The sequence below is a fragment of the Rhipicephalus microplus genome, chromosome 5 (assembly GCF_043290135.1).
Source record: "Rhipicephalus microplus isolate Deutch F79 chromosome 5, USDA_Rmic, whole genome shotgun sequence".
Classification (NCBI taxonomy): Eukaryota; Metazoa; Arthropoda; class Arachnida; order Ixodida; family Ixodidae; genus Rhipicephalus; species Rhipicephalus microplus.
Genome location: NC_134704.1, coordinates 196,892,435 through 196,913,834, shown reverse-complemented (window position 1 = coordinate 196,913,834; position 21,400 = coordinate 196,892,435). Strand labels below are relative to the sequence as shown.

General features: G+C 49.2%; 1 protein-coding gene across 3 annotated transcripts in view; it reads left to right on the top strand.

Annotated features, from left to right (window-relative positions):
- The first annotated feature begins 1,209 nt into the window (after positions 1 to 1,209).
- The window catches only part of LOC119173590 (uncharacterized), a 294,126-nt gene continuing 273,935 nt past the window's right edge, over positions 1,210 to 21,400 (top strand). For 2 of the 3 annotated variants that reach the window (XR_012895547.1, XM_075896331.1), the window contains exon 1: positions 1,210 to 1,877. Coding sequence is in view for 2 of the 3 variants with exons in the window: in XM_075896331.1 (XP_075752446.1) it covers positions 1,635 to 1,877 (243 nt within the window). In the remaining variant the exon portion in view is untranslated. The remainder of the gene's footprint in view (positions 1,878 to 21,400) is intronic. The other variant, XM_075896332.1, reaches the window with a different exon arrangement.

The window sequence follows — 21,400 nt, the reverse complement described above, 5'->3', positions numbered from 1 at the left end:
ATGTTTTTGAGACGGTCACTCTGCATAAGAGTGTTGTGGTGCCTTCGTAAGAAGTGGTTAACGTTTGGTGCTGATGCGGAATGCGTTAATATGAGGTTTGTAGATGGTCGCTGTTGAGCAGGCTTGTTGGAGTGGAGGAGCTCGCTCCTGTCCATTTCATTAGCACGTTTAATGGCATCGTCAATTATCTGATGCGGGTAGTTTTGTATTCTTAGCGCATCACTGTGCTTGTGACAATTACCCCTGAAGCCAGATTGTGCGGAGCCCAACCTTTTAACGTCGTTATCATGTTGATCCTTTCCGTGACTGTGAAAAACGCCCTTTATTGCTGCGCAGACTTCGCCGTATATTATCATTTCGTGATATAGTCCATTTATTATCACATCGCGCTGTTTCGCACGTTGATTTGTGTGCCACTGTCATATATGTGACATTAGATATTAAATAGACACGTGTTGTGGGCCCCCAATGTATATAAGCAGCACGTTGACGTTTGCAATGTATTCCCTGACGAAGGCCGGACCCCGGCTGAAATGTGGGATTAATAAACTTTTTCGCACGTTTGTCCGCTCAAGCCAATTTCTCTCTCTCTCTCTCTCCCTCTAGATATATATATATATAAATATAAATATATATATATATATATATAAATATAAATAAATATATATATATATATATATATATATATATATATATATATATATATATATATATATATATATATATATATATATATATATATATATTCGTCACTCCGACGAAGGCCGGTCCCGCGGCCGAAACGTCAGTCCTTTACAAAACAATTTTTCCTACGTGCTTGATTTTTTTGAACTTTTACTTCCGGGTCCTATGTTAGCACTTCATTGTTTATATATATATATATATATATATATATATATCTCCAGTGGTTGTAGACTTCATGGCTCAGTCATTTGAGTTTGGGCACCATTTGTCGAGGAGAGAGAACGATTTCTAGCTCACTGAGAATTAATTACTAATCCTTGGCCGCGTACTGCACTATTATGTTCAGCTTGCGTGTTCTCAGGCGTCTCTACTGGCGATCAGCAACGTTTTATGACCATGCTGAAAACTTCTTACAGGGCTCTTTTAAAAAATGGTGGGAGAGAACCTCCGTTGTGCTTTTCTTTGCGCCAAGTTGTAAAGGTGCTCACTTACTGGTCGAGTGTTAGTACAGCTGGCAGGATGAACCTCAAATTTTGATACCATTAAATATTAATTTCCTGTGCTTTCATCATCAGTCCGATATTTTAAAATTTCACAACAACCACTCTGCCCTGGTAGGTACTACGTCGATCACTCTCATCGTGAGAGCGAATGCAGCGCTAGTGCTTTAAGTGGCGGCAAGTCGGCGCGCGCGTTCTCCGGTGGCCGCAGGGGGCACGTCTGCACCCTCGCACGCCGGGCGCCCCACTAGGTGTTCTCTGCCCCCACTGATGTGCCCCATTCGACGCGTTTTCCCCTCGCCAACATGGCGTCGTCGTCGCAGCGACTGTGGTGGCAGGCAGCCCGACGGCTCGGCCGCCCTGCTGGTGAAGTGTTGTGCGCCGCGTGAAAGCGGAGCGATGTGGTGGTGAACCGCCGCGACGAATGCGTCGTCACGCACCACCGTCGCCATGGAGTGCAGCGCCGACGTGGTTTTGCAGGTGCGCGACATGGACGCGCTGCACTGCTGCCTCGAGCGCATCCGGACTCTCTTCAACGTGCGTACCGAGATCGTGAGCGTGGACGATGTGCTGTGCTGCGCGCCCGAACAGCCGGGCCTCGCCACGGGATACCCGCCGCCCGGCGGCCGCAGCGTGCGGCTCAAGCTCTGGGCGGATACGGCCAGCAAGCCGTCAGCGCTCAAGGCTTCCAAGGTAAGCGTCAACACTGGCCCGCCTATAGCGCTCACGGGCCGGAAAAGCGATAAAAAGCGCACGCCGAATGACGCTGAAACCTGTCTCGGAACGGTGTCATATTCTGCCGATGAGCTCTCGCGAAGCTTTTTTTGTCTTTGCCTGCACGCTTGATTTGTTCATTTCGCTCGTGCCTGCACAGGTGTGACTAGTGTGGAGAGGTGTCACCGACTGGGCTGTTTCTATTGCGGTTTCCGTTGAAGAAGCGAGACTTGTGCGTGGTCTTCCACTTGTTTGTTTCTCTCCCGAATAGGGCACCTTGTCACCCGAAGGAGTACAGCGGTATCTTGTGCGCGAAATTCTCCGTTTTGTGCAAAATTCGCCTCATATCTGAGAGCAAGTATATACCTCATCGAGAAGTGAGAACAAGCAGCTACGGTCACACACTCGGTGGTAGTTTTTGCGTGCTGTCCAGGTAACATGAAAACACCTGACGCCCGTGACCGAAAAACATGTGCGGGGGGAAATGGCTGCACTTTCGAACATTGCCAAAACGTGTCGTCTGCTGAATGTGAAATTCTTGTGAGTGCCAGATGCTGAGAGACGGGCACGACTCTGGGGCATTTTCACCTCGAAGCCCGCATTAATCGGCGTGACGGCTGACGTCATAAGCCGGACGGCCTTCGGGGAGAGCATTATTTCCGAATGCAGCATGAGCGGGATTTTGTCGCGCAGGAGATCTGCTGCCGAGATGACCTCTCCAATTGTAGCTGATATTTTCAATCAATCAAAATATCAGTTTGGCATAGATTACTGCGTCAGCGACATGAGAACGAGAGCAAGAAGCTGATATATCAGCTGCTTGACTAAAGAAGCAGTGGTGAACTTAGTTTTTGTCTTAACGACTTTTAGATTAATAATGAAATAAAAACCTCGTGTCTTGAGAAGCAGATGGTGAGTCTATGCTGCATTTTTGGCTTCGCGCCAAGCGTTACGAGCTGCATCAGTGTATTTTTCTAGTTAGTCGTGGGTTCACAAGTGAAAAGTATCTACATTGCAGGTGTTCAAAGGGCTGGTCACTGAAGTTCGACAACTGATGTCGAAATGAAGTGCACGATGCGATGATCCTTGGGCAATGCTTAAATATATCTTGCTGCACTGAAGTGTTTATTTGGGCCGATTAGTCCATGACCAACAAAGCGAATACAGTGCAAACACTTCGACGATACAGTGATCAACGAGCACAAGAGATTTACAAGGCGTCCTGCATTGACAATAACGGTGATATGTGCGCGACTGTGGCTTTGTTAGCGCTCCTCACCAGGAAAGTTGCGTATTTGTCAAGTGGACGAATGCTTCATGACAGTTTTTTCAGATGGATACAAATATTCCATTAACAAAAGTTTCACGTCACTGTTCCTCTCTCCCTCGTTTTGTGTTGCGTATATGTATAGAACGAAATCTTGGTTGTAAGTGAGCGTTCCGTGTGTCTCTTGTGTTTCGGGCTGTTTTTAGACACACAGACGGACGGACGGACGGATAGAGACGGACGGATGGATAGAGACGGATGGATGGATGGATGGATGGATGGATGGAATGAAAAAAAAGAAAAGAAGGAAGGAATGCTAAACGTGCTTTTGGTTCGCTAAGAAATGCTTCGCATTTTTAATGATTGAGTAAAAAACTTCGGAAATTTATAAAGAAAACTTCGCAGATTCCACGTGCAGTGGGAATCGATGATATGCGAAACACGAATGAGAAATCTTGCAATGCCACTTTGAAATCAGCACAACGTTACGAGGTGGAGGTAAACAATGCCGTACATGACTTCCGTGTCATGATTATCATGTTTGGATGTGTCGTTTACCTTCGTCATCTATTCACGTCACGCGATACCAAATTTAGTATATGTGGAGCTAGCGAAACGGCCGCGAGCACGCTAGGAGCGTAGTATGTTGTGATGTTCCTATATAACACGCATGTCAAGATTATCATGTCTACTAGTCATATATTTCGTCATCCATTGACGTCTTGTAACACCAAATTTCTTATATGTTGAGCTATGAAAATGGCGGCAAGCGCATCATGAAGGGCTCAATATACTCCAATGTAGCGTTGACGCACGCGCGCGCTCGGCACAGCGACGCTACGTTTGCAAAGCGCGAGCACTCTAGTCTGACGCCAGGTGCGACCTGCTTACGTCGGCGCGGCCCTACGGCAACCGCGCGAATGCGTTACCCAGACAACACTGCGCCTCCCTCTTTTCATGACGGACGGATGCCGGACGCGCTAAAACGCGCATGCGTCAAAGCAATGCAGAGTGACACGCGCCTGCGAGTATACTGCAGGACCGGAGCCTGGCGTGGCAACACCGGCATGACGCGACGAAATGAGCGCTGGTGAGCTCGTGCACCGCGTCACGTCGAAATGTATTGGCGCCTTGACTGTGGTATGTAGTCACGTGTTCACATGACACGAATCTCATGATTATTATGTTTGCATCACTCACATACCTTCGTCATCCATTGGCGTCACGTAATACCGAATTTGGCAAATGTGAAGACAGCGAAACGGCCGCGATCACATCATCAGTATGGCATGTAGTCATGTTGTTACATGTCACGCATGTCGGGATTATCATGTCTGGATGTGTCATTTACCTAGGTTGTCCGATCCCGTCGCGCAATTCCGAGTTTGGCACATCTAAAGCTAGCGAAACGGCCGCGAGCGCATCACAAGCGCAGCATGATGTCATGTTGTCACATTGTCATGTCATGTCGTTACATCACACGCATCTCTATATTTTCATGTTAGGGCATGTCACTTGTGTTCGCCGTGCAGTCATGTCATACCATACCAGTTTTGTGACTTGTCATGTGAACAAAAACCACCGCAAGACCATGAAATGTAAGTCCTGATATTCTTGACATAAATGTAATGATTTTCGTGTTATGACCAGTCACCTATATTACTCATACATTCATAATATGCCATACCAAGTTTGGTATCGATACCATTACCGAAACCGTTAGGAGAGCTAAAAGTCATAAGCAGCTGGCTAGCTAGCTAGATAGACAGACAGATAGATAGATTAATTGATTGATTGATTGATTGATAGATAGATATAGAGATAGATAGATAGATAGATAAAGATACTCTAAGTCGCCGAAGTTCGCTAAGAAATGCTTCGCATTTAAAAACACTGCATGTCCACAAAGTGAGTGACGATGAGTGGGTGAACCAGTGGGATTGTTCGGTGATATCGTATATCACCCGTGACGTGGCTCACTCGCGTATGTGAATGAACGATAAAGTGGTGTATAGTTATATACAATGTTTGGGACAGGCTATAGAGTGGGAATGCTGGAGTGACAGCGATTGAGACTCGGAGTTTCTCAGGCGCTGGACGAGCACAGCAGTTATATACAATGATATGTTAATTTGTATGGCTTATAGATCGCCAGTGGAGCGTATCTAGACGCCATATACTGCACAATCTAGTTGCCGTTGCGCCGCCGCTTCTCGCGCCTTACCCCAGTTCTCATCCATGGCAGGAGAATGCCCCATGGTCGTTATCTTCATCGCGTACCTTGCATGTGCTGTGCCGGACATCGGACAAGCCTGGAGCCCCTAAAAATATTCTGGCTAGTCTTTTTCTTCATCGCTGTCCCCTTCCCCTGCCTGGAGCACGTGCTCCGATCTGTGCGGCGTGGAAGGCAATAATTTATATGGTCGAGTGAGAGAAATAAACTTCGGCGAGGCGAGATTCGCACCAGCTACCTCCAGATCAGAAGGCAAGCGTTGTCCCAGCACGCTTGCTGTGCAGTGTCTTTCCTATATTGCAAGAGGGAAGAAAAGAGAAGAGAAGGCGGAGGGTGTACAAAGAGAAATATGTAGACATGAATATTCCTGCGAACTTGGAGGCATTGTCTGGTACCGGCGAGTTTTGATGGCATCAAACTCTCGTGTATTAGTAGAAATGTTCAACGATTTCGAGTACTCAACTCTGGGAGAGCAGTGAGCCTTCCCGATCCTGATGCGGCCATATCAGTTTAGAAAAAAGTTATTTCGACGTAGTATACGTGAGAAACAATTGGACGTGAATACAGACATTAATGAACGGACACACGAGTAGGCCCAACGTACAGGGGACGTTATCACAACAATGTCCATGGGATGTCCGAAACAAGGGATATTATGACCTAACACACAAACTTATCACATTTTACGCCATTCACATAACGAAGCATACACACTATATTAGGGGTCGTATTAACAGTGTGGAGGGCCCCTCGTGCCCTTTCCTTCCCAATTCGTCATCTGGTCTTTCTTGACAAAGAGTTTCCTAAAATTGAACTCATTTGAACTTTGCGACCCTATTCAAATGGTAAGCCTAAAAGCTTAAGGTGGTGAAGCACAACAGCTGAACATTCGCAGATTTTTTTTTCGTGACAGAACATCTTTAAATCCCACAAACACACACAGAGTCAGATAGTACAAAGATAAGAAAAATCTGTGCACTACCAATCATTTCCATGCTCGCTGAAGCATCACGCGTTAAAGCTCCCATATAAACTAGCACCACAGTTCCCTCTAATGGATATATAGGAAACTCCATGATGCTTGAGACTTATCGCTTTTTAAAAAAGATTTATCTGCAAACAACACATGCAATACTTATTCTGAGACTCTGCAGAGTGTTTAATATCACCTGGGAGTTTTCTTTCTTGTGGAGCACGTGGAGAGATTGTTATCGTAATAATTAACCATATCGGGAGACAAAAACACATGGACAGCATTAAGAATTTTCTGGTTCGTGGATCATACTAAAAGAAGACCAAACTGTGCGAGAAGTTAAGACGGACAGAAGGAATGCATACGACACTTAGAGGAGCAGTCCAAGCACCGTGGGCATTTCTTCCATTCGTCTAAACTTATTGCGTTGTTTACCCTTATTTCAAGAAAGGACATCTTCACTGAAAATCGGGGAGTGCCTTTGCGCAAAATAGCTATGTCTATCTGCTTCAGCTTCACTGATTCGGTAGTGCACGCTTTAGTTGCCTCTGCGTGAGTTCTGTCGAAGTTGACAGGTGAGCCATTTTCAGAAACTGTTCGCTCGTACTTACATTAAATACGCTACCATTCGTCTAGCTACTTTTAAATTCACACAACACACATTTAAGCTCTTCTATGACAGTATTTCGATATAGTGCTATATGCACTTTGTATATGTATACTGATCACGAGTAATACTGATGGATTAAAATTAAAATAATAAATTTTAGGCAAATTAAATATCAAGAGCTTTAAATGATATTTCAAACAGGAAACGCTTTCTATACCCCTTCGCATTGCGTATTGGATCGTAGCTGCTGAGGATAGGCCTGACGAGAATTCATGTGCCTATCCGCTGGATCAGCTCTTTTTCTCTACGCGATGCATGGTCTTGAACGACTGAAAGGATTTTACTACAGACTGCACAACTGTGATTTGACAAGTTGACTTCAATATTATGCACGTTATGCAACGAACAAGCTCTTAGAAGCACCTATATTGATTAATAAAATAAATGTTGCTATTAGGAGAATTCAGCAGGAGGGTTAGAGTTCTTCGAACGAAACAACAGTCTGCCATTTTTTCTGGCCCTGGGGGGGGGGGGGGCTGAAACCGTAGGGCCCGGTTCATTTGAACCCTGGATGATCCGGCCGTGACATACAGTATGTGCGGTTTTAGCAGAATTAGCTAGTTCGACTGTCTTTCACAGAAGATAGAGCAGGTGCGTCTGCAAGCGGTTCGGAGAAGCGAGCCAAGATTGTGGATTCCCCCAACACTACACCGAACCCTATGCACGCACACACACACAATTACACACACAAATACACACACACATGCTGACACACACACGCTCACACACACACGCTCACACACACGCGCGCTCACACAAACGCACACACACACGCTCTCACACGTGACACACACACACGCTCAAACACACCCATGCACGCACACACGTTCACACACACGCTCACACATATGCATGCACGCACACACACAAATAAACATGCACACACACACACACATGCTCTCACACACACGCGCACACACACACGCATGCACGCACACATGCTCACACGCACACACAAATACACGCACACACACACGCTCACACATACGCATGCACGCACACACACACACACGCTCGCACACACGCTCTCACACGCATGGAAACGCATGCACGCACACACACATATGGCGCGCGCGCACACACACACGCTCACACACACACACACACGGCGCGCATATACACACGCTCACACACACGCATGCACGCACGCTCACGCACACACACGCTCTCACACGCACGCATGCACGCACACACATGCTCTCACACACACAAATACACACACACGCTCTCACACACACAAACACACACGCTCTCGCACACCACACACACACACGCGCACACAAATACACACACACACTCTCTCACACACGCGCGCACACACACCACACACACACACGGCGCACACACACACATGCTCACACATGCACATATGCATGCACGCACACACACACACGCTCGCACGCGCACACACACAAACGCCCACACACACACGCTCACACACACAAATACACACGCGCGCGCACGCACACCCGCATGCACACACACACACACACACGCTCACACAAGACAAAGCCAAACGAAGAAGACATCGCGTCGACTGGCCACAGGCTTTTGCTGAACACGTTAGAACTTACAAAATGTGTAATTTTTTAAAACTAAAGTGTTTGATGCCGGATACCACCAAGAATCCGATGACACATTTTCATCACAGATATGGCATTGTAAAAGGTACACGCACGCACTACAAAGAAAGAAACTGGAAAAAAAACTTATGATGCGATTTTGGAAGACCTGTGGGTACAACCGACGACCTTTCGGGTCACGGCGATTGAAGGCGGGCGTTTGCGGAGTGTGCCGTCGGCTCATTTACGAAGAAATCTTCAGTTGCGCTTTATCACACTCTGCTTTGTACCAGCGTTCTTGAGGCTGGGGCCGCCTAAGAGCGAAGAACAGGCATTTAAAGGGCCACTCACCATGAAGAATTTTAGTTGCACCGTGGAAGTTGTGTGCGCGATGTGGAGTGAGGATGAGGCGAGCTTGAAGCCTTTGCCGCTCGCCCGCGTAGCCTTCGCAAGCCAAATCTCTTCCCTACCCTCTCCGGCATCCGATCAAGAGGTAACATGCGCACGACGTGTACGAACAAGCCCAACCCCGAGCGGCGTTGCTTTGTTGACCAGCCTGATATACTGCCTATTTCTGTGGAATGGTTTGGCTACTGCCTATTTCTGCGGGATGGTTTGGCTACTGCCCGTTTCTGTGGGATGGTTTGGAAACGCTGGTTTAGACGTGGTAGAATCGATGGCCACAATGAGTGCGCGAACGCGTAGGAACGTTGCTTTCGCTTCCGCGGCTGTCGTCTGCTTGACGCGCTGACCGCGGGCACACGAACGCATGCGAAACACTGGCACATGATCCCCGCATCTCGTTGCGGTTCATGGGGGGGGGGGGGGGAATGGGAAAAAAAGGTGTGCACAATCCCTTATTACGTCTCATTATTTATCTCAAGTTTTCTTACTCTCTTCAAAGAACAAATTACAGAAAATACGCAGGTCGTGTTAAATAATTTTCGCCATGTCACGTGCCACTGTTTGGAAGACGTGATTTTGGAAGACGTGATTGTGAGCGCCCCATCTACGCGTAGCGCTTGTCAGCTTAAAATTTTCTAACCTGGTGAGTGGCTCTTTAAAGGGACCCACAACTGGCCTGAACGAGTGATTAGATTCCGGTGAAAAATAAAAGAGCATGAATTATAGTGACAGGTGACAGTGTACTTTTTGCGATCTGAGCAGGATTTGTATATTTAAATCGCGTTCAAAAATAACCAAAACCGGCATGCCGCTCCCCTATAGCGCCAGAGCCATGAAACGCAATTATGAAGTCCTAATAACTTCGTTGTGAATATTTAAAGCGCACCGAAATAAGGGCCTACATTTTGAATATGTATGTTATTGTTCATTTTCGTTTGTTTCTATGCGGTTTACGGGGTAAAAGAAGCACAGAATGAAAACTGGCGCTGCTTTCGTGGCCTCTGCAGCGAAACGGGTGCAGTTGTGCATACGCGCGGCGCTTCCACTGTATAGCACGGGAGCTTTTGAATGTGATCGCTGCGGCGCGCGAAATGCCGTCAGCCTCTGTGGACAATTGCTTCATGCGTGCGGCTGGTGATGGCGTTGTTGGCGGTCCCTCGGATTCGTCGCTACCGCTATCGTCTGTCGAAACATGTCGCTCTGGCGCTACTTGATAGGGGTCCTAATTTTGCGCTTGCATGCGAGCCAAAATTCGTTCTTCTAAATCGCTCACGTTTTCAAGCGATGACATGGAAGCCGACCAAGAACGGCCGAACGTCAACTACTGTGCGTGAGTCGTCGATCGCGTGTAAACGTGCTGTGTCGTTTTCGAAGACTTGTTTTGGCTCGACTTGGCTTAAGTCGAAAAAGCTACCCGTGCACGGCCAAAAGTACTTGCATAAGAAGCCCGGGAAAGTACTGTAACTCTTGTAGTGTAATTTAGCACGCTAGAAAGCAGTGGTCGCGGGACTTGACAAACATGACATTACGTTTGTACATCGACTTTTCCTCACTGCTGGCGTAGAATCGCGATCTCATCCTCTGTTTGCAGCATGTCTGTTTAAGACTGCAAATCGAAACATTCTGATTATAAATGTTCTACAGCGTTTTCTGCGTTACCATTCCGTGATTACAAGCTCTGGCTGGTGAGCTTTTCGTTGCACTCAAGAAAACGAGTGCCATAAATATCGGTTGTGGGTCCCTTTAACACCGACAAGAACACTGTTGTATAGTCCACGTAGGCACGTTGACTCCAACGGACGCTGACACCATCAGAGCGCCCTACCGATTCAGGGCGTGGGCCCTACTTGAAACACAGTGCGGCTATAGTGCCTAGAATATGCTCTAGGCACTATAGTGTAGCGTCGCCTCTGATAAAGTTTCTGGAGCTGATTTCGGAGGCCACAAACGGAGGCGCTATTTTCTAGGTGCTCAGCGCACTGATATGACGCAGTGCTGATGCAGTTGTGTGCTGCTTTGTCTTTCGCGTTGTGCGTGTGCAGCGTGCTTCCATGTGCCCCAATGGCGTATCTCTGCCGTCTATTGATACGAGCGTGATGACACCGACTACAAGAACTGCTGCATGAAGCGCCGCCGTAAGATAATGGCGTTGACTGGCGACACTCGCGAGTTCAGTGCAGCGATAAACACGCCAGGGAGAGCGAGGTAGCCTTCGCACGAGGGAGCCTACGTAACCGCCTTGTAGGTTCGCACGTTCACGGCTCCAGCTGAGAACTCTGTCTCTGGCGTTTTGAAGTTGAGCGCATCATGGCCCAGCTGGCTGCAATACGCACACCGATGGAGGACCGAAATTATCGTATATTCGGTGAAGCGACCTACTAGCAGGACGGTGCTCGCCAACACGACGCCGCATGCGCTTCCACAGGATGGTCGCTGGCTTGCAAACCACGCTCCCGTCGCTGCAGCGGACCGTGAGTTGAAACCCGCCCGGTTTCGCTTGCGAACGCCTGCGGTTCAAGTGTGATTTGTTGCGGCGCCTGCGATGCAGTGTCTCCGGATGGTGCATCTGGATCTCGGTTGCTATGATGGAGAAGATGTGAGGTGTCAACATGTCTGCTCTAAAGGTGCACTAATGTATCAATGTATTGTTTGATATGTGGGGTTTAACGCCTCAAAACCACCATATGATTATGAGAGACGCCGTAGTGGAGGGCTCCGGAAATTTAGACCACCTGGGGTTCTTCAACGTGCACCCAAATTCAACGAGCACACGGGCCTACAGCATTTCTGCCTCCATCGGAAGTGCAGCCGGGGTTTGAACCCGCGACCTGTGGGTCAGCACTAATATATCAATGTAAGCATTGAACTGTGAATACACGTTTCGTGTCTTATACGATTACTGTATCATAGAAATCAACCACATTATTTAAAAGAGTGAGTTGGCGGCGCAGTGGTGGTTCAAGTGAGCATAGAAAGAAACCTTTTTGGCTCAACATTTACACGCATCTTTCTATGTTTCTGCTATAGCAGAAACATCTCCGTAGCGCTGACACGTTGTCAGCTAGCGCCATAGTTTGGTGGACTGTGCGACATTTTGTGGATAATTAAAAAAATGGCAGCATATCCACGGGGGGAATGATGGAGATTGGGGTGAAGCATCCGTCCGTTCATTCTTTCTTGCTTCCGTCCGTCAATGTGTCCGCCTGTGTGACCGTCCGTGCGTGCGTCTGTGCGTGCGTTCACACGTCCATCTGTGCGTTCGTCCATGCATCCGCGCCTGCGTTCGTCCATGCATCCATCCGTTCGTGCAGCCCATCTGCGTGTCCGTCCATGCACCTGTCTGTGTGTCTGTTCGTTCATCTATTCAACACTTTAAGTACCATTATCTCGCATCTTTTCATCATACGTTCCCCATATAGAAGCACCGCCATCCAGCGGACATTCCAAGGACTGAATGAGAGGTGGCACTCGCACACTTTCTTACGGCTTGCGCTTCGTGTCTACTTCCCACCTTTAACCACCTCGAGTTCATGGTGTATACTAGTTCACCGTGTTCATGGCACTGCTGCTCAACGCTCGCTAAACTTTTCTAAAACCAAGGAGGTTACGCCCAGCGAGTATAACGTAGCAACCTTTTCTTGTCAGATAGTGCTCAATGTACATGCCAATGGCTGCTAATGGGGAATTAGAGACAGGAGAATTCGGCTTTTAGTTAACGCGCACGCTGCGAATTTTTTGATGTTCAACAACGCACAGGAAAAATCTCCCACCGGCACCACCTTGCATGCAGGTCAAAGCGTAAGACTGGTTACGCACTACTACGAGGGACGAACGGGTGCCGCTTTAAGGAGCTTCGCCCCTAAAAACTAGTGCGGGTACACGTATTCTTAGAAAATTAAAAGCAGAGGGCCCTCATTTTAATTCATGCAGGCTCGTTCTTGCTCGTGCAGGCCGCACGAGCAAGAACTTACTTGGCCCGGTCGCGCAACGCCATTGCTACACAGAACATGAGTGAAAGACTTACACATAAAATAAGCAAAAATAACGCGTGGACGGATGGATGGACAGACGGAGAGAAGGACGGTGCGGGGGATCATGCATTGTGCTGTCGTATAGTTTATTACACATAAAGTAGGTTGTTTACAGATATGTTTTCGCTTTTTCTTGTGCAGGTTTCGACATGGGTTTTGTGGGGCGTGATGGACACGAACTATGTCCGCCCTAAAGATATTCGTCCCTAAAAGCTTGCATCGGCGGTGTTGACCCAACGAACGCATAGAACTGTATCAAAGTGCTAGGGAACAACCTTGAAGTGCCCAAAACAAGAACCTAATGTCTTACAAACTAGCCCAAGCTTCCGTGCTTCTGCTAGGGCCGGCCAAAGACGACGAGCGCCGGTGAACAACGTTTGGGTGCTTTTGGCCCTTTGAAAACATCAAGGAATTGCGCCGTAATAATAACAGGCTCCTTGTGTCTGTCTGCAGCGCGCTCACGGTATCCGGTCATTCGAAAGCATTAGGTGAATTCAACTCCCTAGTACCGAGTCACTTAACCCAGGCGCAATTAGTATGGGTGTCTGGGCATAGAGGCATAACTCTAAATGAAACAGCTGATGCACTAGTGAAAGCGGCATTAGACGGACCAGCTATCAATATTACCCCTACAACAGCATTTATAGTACCTTCTAGATTTCGGAGGCAAATGACGATGCGAGAGTTTTCAACATCATCCTTAAAAAATTCTCTGGATTTCAACCATTTAATGAAACCCTGGAAAACTTCCTCATGTCATAACCGATGTCTGGAAGTTTTAATCACTTGATTACGCTGTCGTATTCCTCCATTAAATTTTTATTTGTTTGGAGCAGGCTTGACTCCCTCCCCACTTAGTTTTTTTTTGTGGAGAAGAGGAAACTATGGAGCATTTTGAGATCTCTTGTAGAAAGTTTGAGCATTAAGAAAGGTATCACTAGAAATACCGTTACGAATCCTTGGCTTAGCTTTGACAACGTCAAACTTACTATCCCTAGGTGCACATACCCTAGGGCACGCAACGGGAAAGTGTGCATGGCCGTGCAAGATTTCATTGTAACGTCTAAGAGATTTACTTAATAACCTCAATACTAAAAGGTTCTCATGTAGGCTATAGAATAAATTCTCTTTGATATCATTTATTGCTCATTCTGTAGGAACTTATGCATCTGAATTTTTTCTCATGAGTAATTTACAAAAATCAATATATCTGTTAATTTTATTTTATTTCAATATTATGTAAATATATACATTCGTTGTTTTTTTTTTGTTAAGCGACCTGATTGTTGGCTGATCCCCCAGGGTGGGTGTGAGCCACAAGTTTAGAATCTACATCTATTTTGGCTGGCTGGACACCACGGCCACCGCCCTGCTTCGGCGTTTCGCTTCCTCGGTTGTGTTCGTCCTCTCATTAACCCAGTGACGACGGCACGGCTACGTCAGACGCCGTCATGTCGCTACCGAATAAATATAGTGCCAGCAGCATTCTGCGTGGCAATCAAATATTCTACCTCAGAGGTATAGCCTAGGCGAAGACCTTAATCTTCGCGAAACATCAATTGTCGTTGCCGTGCTGGCTATCCAATCTTATAAACAGTACAGTACGGTCCACTGTCAAAGGAAAGACGCGAATGCGTGGCCAGCGGTCCGCCGAGCCCTAACTGATGGCGAGATTTTGAAATGCGCCGCATGCGCATTGGTTTATCGTGCGTGCCCCGCGTCGTCTGCTATTCCTCCGCACTTGGCATGCGCTAGCCGGCCCTTCGCCCTTTCCGCATTATAAATCAACTGGTACCAACTTGCCTTTCTGCTTCTTTTTTGAGCCGATACTTTATAGTCTCAAAGGCGAACCTAGAATGTTCGCTGCATGAGACTTCAATAGCCTTATCTGTTATCAAATGCGGCTTGTTTTAAGGAGCAGTGTATGAAAGTTATGACTGGTTTAGCTCAGTAGGGTTGAGAGCTGGGCTAGTTGGTGAGACATCATTTAACCATATGGTGTAGTAGCGCAAATTCACGGGGACGAAGAGGACAAGAAGCGAGTGTCGTGTTTTCTTGTCCTCTCCGTCCCCGTGAATTTGCGTTACTACACCATATTGCCACGTTCCATTTCCCAAGTTTTTGTTATCGTCCCAAAACACCACACGATTCTCAGCGCAAACCGCGCCTGCAGTTTTCGAGAGGGTTCCGGACTGTAGTAGATCATTTCGATAAGATCACGCCCACTGTGCGAATGGTACAGATTGTTCTGGAACGTACGCCGCCGCCAGCGATAGCGCTAGAACATTCGACGGCGGGAGTATAAATGCCGACGCGCTTCGCCGCTTGTCAGTTGTTGATCGAAGGCTGACGCTCCGTTCGCCGCTATCAGTCTGAGACTGCTATCTCTGCGAGACTGCTGCTGTAATTGGACTTTCTGTTTACCGGGCACAGGTTCGCCCAAATAAACAGTTAAATCCCAACAAGAAGTCTCCTGTCTTCGGCCACGTCACGACCCCGTGACATTTGGTGGAGTCCTGGCTAGAGACATACGACCGTGTGGCCGCCCTCAACCACTGGGACCATGACGAAAAGCTGCGTCGTGTGTTCTTCTACTTAGAAGACACCGCAAGGACCTGGCTCGAAAATCGGGAGTCCACGCTCCGAACGTGGGATGTTTTCTGCGGCGCATTCTTTGCAAACGTTCGCGAGCGTCGCTCGCAAAGAGAGGGCCGCTGCTCTTCTCGAGACCCGGGTTCAGCTACCAAATGAATAGGTTGGAATTTTCACAGAGGAGATGACCCGCCTATTCCGTCACGCTGACCCAGAAATGCCTGAGGAAAAGAAAGTTCGTTTCCTCATGCGAGGGGTCAAACAGGAGCTCTTCGCGGGGCTGATGAGAAACCCACCGAAAACCGTCCAAGAATTTGTAGCCGAAGCGACCACTATTGAAAAGACCCTGGACATGCGCACCAGACAGTATAATCGTCGCCTGACTGCAGACTGCGCTGCTGCTCAAGCCAGTAACTCCGGAGACCTGCGTGAAACAATCCGAGCGATCGTGCGGGAAGAGCTGCGCAAGCTGTTGCCTTCGGCGCAGCCTCAAGTGGATTCGATCGCCAACATTGTGCGAGAAGAAGTTCGGCAATCGCTTCAAGTTCCCCACGCACCGCTGCCCGAACCGGAAGCTATGAGCTACGCCGCTGCACTGCGCCACAACGCTCCTCTCCGTCCACGCCAAAACGCCGCCCCATCGCACTTCCGTCGACAGACGCCACCGCCGCCACCACCCCCCCCGACGTCATACCGTTCGCCAGCGGCCCAGCGCAGTGCACCGAGGAAGACTGACGTCTGGCGCACCCCTGACCATCGCCCGCTCTGCTACCACTGCGGCGAGGCCGGACACACATACCGCCGTTGCCAGTACCGACAGATGGGATTGCGTGGCTTCGCCGTCAATGCACCGCGCCCACAGCCAGGAGAACGACCACGTGACATCGCCGACTACCTGGCAGGAACTCAATGGACACCACGAAGCCCTTCGCGTTCGCCGTCGCCCAGCCGCCGCACGTCACCGCACCACCGACAGTACTCTGGCCCAACGCGGGGCCGGTCTCCTAGCCCGTAATCGGGAAACTAAGGGCAGCAACCGATGGAGGTGCGGTTGCTGTGCGACGAACTACCGAAGATCCTCCGACGACGACGACGCCGCGACGGAGCTTTCCGAACACAACGCCAACCAGGCAAAGCCCTGACGGCAAAAGCTCACTTACCGAAGGTGGCCGGACGACGCAACATGGAAGCAGTGGAACAAGCCGATGCAGCCGTGACCCGACGCCATGCCCTAACTGTAATGCGAGACGGCGAACTAGCGACCTCGACGTTCTTATCGACGGCCACAGTGTGACCGCTCTCGTCGATACTGGAGCCGACTATTCTGTCATCAGTGGGTCGTTCGCCGCGAAGTTAAAGAAAGTTAGGACAGCTTGGAAAGGCCCTGAAATCCGCACAGCCGGAGGTCATCTCGTAACGCCTGCAGAAGTCTGCACAGCGAGAGTCACCATTAACGGCCGTACTTATCCTACAGACTTCGTAGTCCTACAGCGTTGCTCGAGAGATGTCATCCTTGGCATGGACTTCTTATGCCTCCATGGTGTTGTCATCAACCTAAAAACAAAGTCGATAACGTTATCCACAGAAGAAACACTACCGCCGCGCACGCCGTCTGGACACCATGCCTTGAATGTGCTGGAAGAACAAGTCACCATTCCGCCTCGCTCAAGCGTCATTATTTCAGTCGGCGCTCCTGAATCACCTGACTTCGAAGGCTTCGTTGAAGGCAGTCAGCATCTGTTGGTCACTCGAAATATTTGCGTCGCAAGAGGAATTGCAGAGTTGCGGGGAGGCAAAGCAACGGTTATGCTCACAAATTTCAGCAATGAGTACAAACATGTGAACAAAGGAACAACGGTCGCATACATCGAAGAAATTGTCGAAGCCACCAGTGCTTTTGCCCTCGCCGATTCTGCGGAACCTGCTCAGAGGAACCAAGCCCCTCCCATAGCTTTCGACGTCAATCCCAGACTTCCGAACGATAAGCAAGAACAACTCAAGGCCCTGCTCCTGCAATACGAAGATTGCTTTTCGTCGTCATCGAAAATTCGGCAGACCCCAATCACGAAACATCGCATCATAACCGAAGAAAATGCCAGACCACACCGTCAGAGTCCGTACAGGGTTTCGACGCGAGAACGTGAGGCCATCAAGAGACAAGTTGATGAAATGCTGCGGGATGACATTATCCAGCCGTCCAAGAGCCCATGGGTTACCCCCGGGGTGTTAGTGAAGAAAAGGATGGGACCCTACGTTTCTGCGTCGATTATCGCCGCCTGAATAAAATCACAAGAAAGGACGTGTATCCTCTCCCACGAATAGACGACGCACTTGATCGGCTCCATAACGCCAAGTACTTTTCGTCAATGAACCTCAAGACTGGCTATTGGCAAATCGAAGTCGACGAAAGAGACCGAGAGAAGACGGCGTTTATAACACCGGACGGCCTCTTCGAGTTTAAGGTGATGCCCTTCGGCCTTTGCTCAGCGCCTGCAACTTTTCAACGCGTTATGGATACAGTACTGGCAGGTTTGAAGTGGCAGACTTGCCTTGTGTACTTGGACGACGTCGTCGTGTTTTCCTCGAGTTTCGACGAGCATCTTCGGCGCCTTGAAGCTGTACTTCAAGCCATCAAGACTTCCGGACTCACACTGAAGCCAGAAAAGTGCAGATTTGCGTATGAAGAGCTCTGGTTTCTGGGGCACGTTATCAGCAAGTCTGGAGTTCGTCCTGATCCACGGAAAACAGCCGCCATCGCCGAATTCCCGCCGCCCACTGACAAGAAAGCCGTGCGCCGATTTCTGGGCCTGTGCGCCTATTATAGGCGGTTCGTGAAAAACTTCGCCCGCATCGCCGATCCTCTCACTAACCTTACCAAGGCCGACGTCGAGTTCAAGTGGAAACGCCACAGGAACACGCTTTCCAGGAGCTTAAACATCGCCTACAGATGCCTCCGTTACTTGCCCATTTCGACGAATTCGCCGAGACAGAAATACATAGTGACGCAAGCAGTGTAGGTCTTGGCGCCGTTCTTGTGCAGAGGGCTGACGGACTTGAAAGGGTTATTAGTTACGCCAGCCGATCGCTATCCAAAGCAGAAGCAAATTATTCCACAACAGAAAAGGAGTGCCTCGCCATCATCTGGGCTACGTCGAAATTTCGTCCATACCTCTACGGCAGGCCCTTCAAAGTTGTGAGCGACCACCACGCCTTGTGTTGGCTAGCCACTTTGAAGGACCCTTCAGGTCGCTTCACACGATGGAGCCTGAGACTTCAAGAATATGACATTACTGTCATTTACAAGTCCGGCAAAAAACACTCCGACGCCGACTGTCTCTCTCGTGCGCCTGTCGACCAACCGCTACCCGACGACCCGGATGACGACTACTTCTTGGGAACGATAACTACCGACGACTTCGCTGAACGACAGCGGGCCGACCCGGAACTTAAGGCCCTAATAGAATACCTCGAAGGCAGGACCGCCGAAGTCCCGAAGGTATTCAAGCGCGCACTTGCGTCGTTTTTTCTACGAAACGGTCTTCTACAAAAGAAAAACTTTTCCCCGCTTAGGGCTAAGTATCTCCTACTGGTGCCTTCAGCGCTGCGACCAGAACTCCTGCAGGCCCTGGACGACGATCCGACGGCAGGGCACCTCGGTGTTTCTCGCACGCTCGCGAGGATACAAGAAAGGTACTACTGGCCGCGTCTTACCACCGACGTCACTCGTTATGTGAGGACATGCCGGGACTGTCAGCGACGCAAGACACCGCCGACAAGGCCAGCGGGACTTCTACAGCCAATTGATCCACCTTGCCGACCTTTCCAGCAGATTGGTATGGACCTACTGGGGCCGTTCCCGACGTCGGCTTTCGGAAACAAGTGGATTGTGGTAGCTACCGACTACCTCACCCGCTACGCCGAGACAAATGCCCTGCCAAAAGGCAGTGCATCCGAGGTAGCTAAGTTCTTCGTCGAAAATATCGTCCTACGTCACGGCGCCCCGGAGGTCCTTATCACCGACAGAGGAACGGCATTCACTGCCGACTTAACTCAAGCGATCTTGGCATACAGCCAAACAAACCACCGCCGGACGACAGGGTACCACCCACAGACCAACGGCCTCACCGAGCGGCTTAACAAGACGATCGCCGACATGCTGTCAATGTACGTCGATGTCGAACACAAGACGTGGGACGCCATTCTTCCGTATGTGACCTTTGCATACAACACGGCGGTGCAGGAGACGACGCAGATATCTCCATACAAGTTGGTCTACGGAAGGAGCCCGGCAACGACGCTCGATACCATGTTACCCAACGTCACCAACGAAGAAAACCTCGATGTGAGCGAGTACCTTCATCGCGCCGAAGAAACCCGACAACTTGCGCGGCTCCGTATCAAGAATCAACAGATGACCGAAAGCCACCGTTACAACCTTCGACGACGCTTCGTGGAATACCAGCCCGGTGAACGTGTTTGGGTGTGGACGCCGATACGCCGACGTGGACTAAGTGAAAAGCTTCTGCGACGGTACTTCGGACCGTACAGGGTGGTTCGACGTCTCGGCCCACTTGATTACGAGTTTGTCCCCGACGGCATCACGAACTCTCAACGACGCCGATCGCGACCTGAAGTCGTCCATGTCGCACGCCTCAAGCCGTTTCATGCACGTTAACAAACTGAAACAGTGTTTTTTTTTGTATTATTGTTGTATCGTAATTTATTCATTGTACTTTCTTGATTATTATTGTACCTTCATCTTTAGTTAGAGCATCGAGACGATGCCGTTTTCAGAGGGGGGCAATGCCACGTTCCATTTCCCAAGTTTTTGTTATCGTCCCAAAACACCACACGATTCTCAGCGCAAACTGCGCCAGCAGTTTTCGAGAGGGTTCCGGACTGTAGTAGATCATTTCGATAAGATCACGCCCACTGTGCGAATGGTACAGATTGTTCTGGAACGTACGCCGCCGCCAGCGATAGCGCTAGAACATTCGACGGCGGAAGTATAAATGCCGAAGCGCTTCGCCGCTTGTCAGTTGTTGATTGAAGGCCGACGCTCCGTTCGCCGCTATCAGTCTGAGACTGCTATCTCTGCGAGACTGCTGCTGTAATTGGACTTTGTTTACCGGGCACAGGTTCGCCCAAATAAACAGTTAAATCCCAACAAGAAGTCTCCTGTCTTCGGCCACGTCACGACCCCGTGACAATATGGTTAAATGACTGGTTTAGCGTTCAGAGCTACCTAAGCGATGTCACAATAAGCGAAATTGTATACTTTTTGTGCTTGTTGAAAATCCGACGAGCTGCAGTCTGGCTGAAAACTAAGTGAATTGCACCACGAAAAATACGGAAGCGCTTTCCCACGCGCTCACGTGCAAGGGTGGAAAAGTAGCAGACGGAACTGGGCGCGCGCTGTCCTTACACTCTTAGTCAATCCTGGCTAGAATACACGCCTGCAGGCAGGAAATCAAGTCAAATTATCGCCGCTTCCACGCGGCTCCGCAGCCGTGGCCCAGGGACACCGGCCCGACTCGGAAGTGGCCTTCAGAATAGCCGGCAGAAGGATAAACCGGGATTTTAAGTCACATTCTTTTTGGCAAGATACGGCCTGTGGTTAGGCGTGACATTTCCCTACGCGGCCTGGTCTTGGCGCGGTGGCTGAAAGAAATGCATTATTTTAAGCAATCGAGAGTGCTTTCTTGCCGATAATGTGGTGGATATTATTACTATAGGTAGTTAGAAAACTTAGTATTACAAGCATCTACG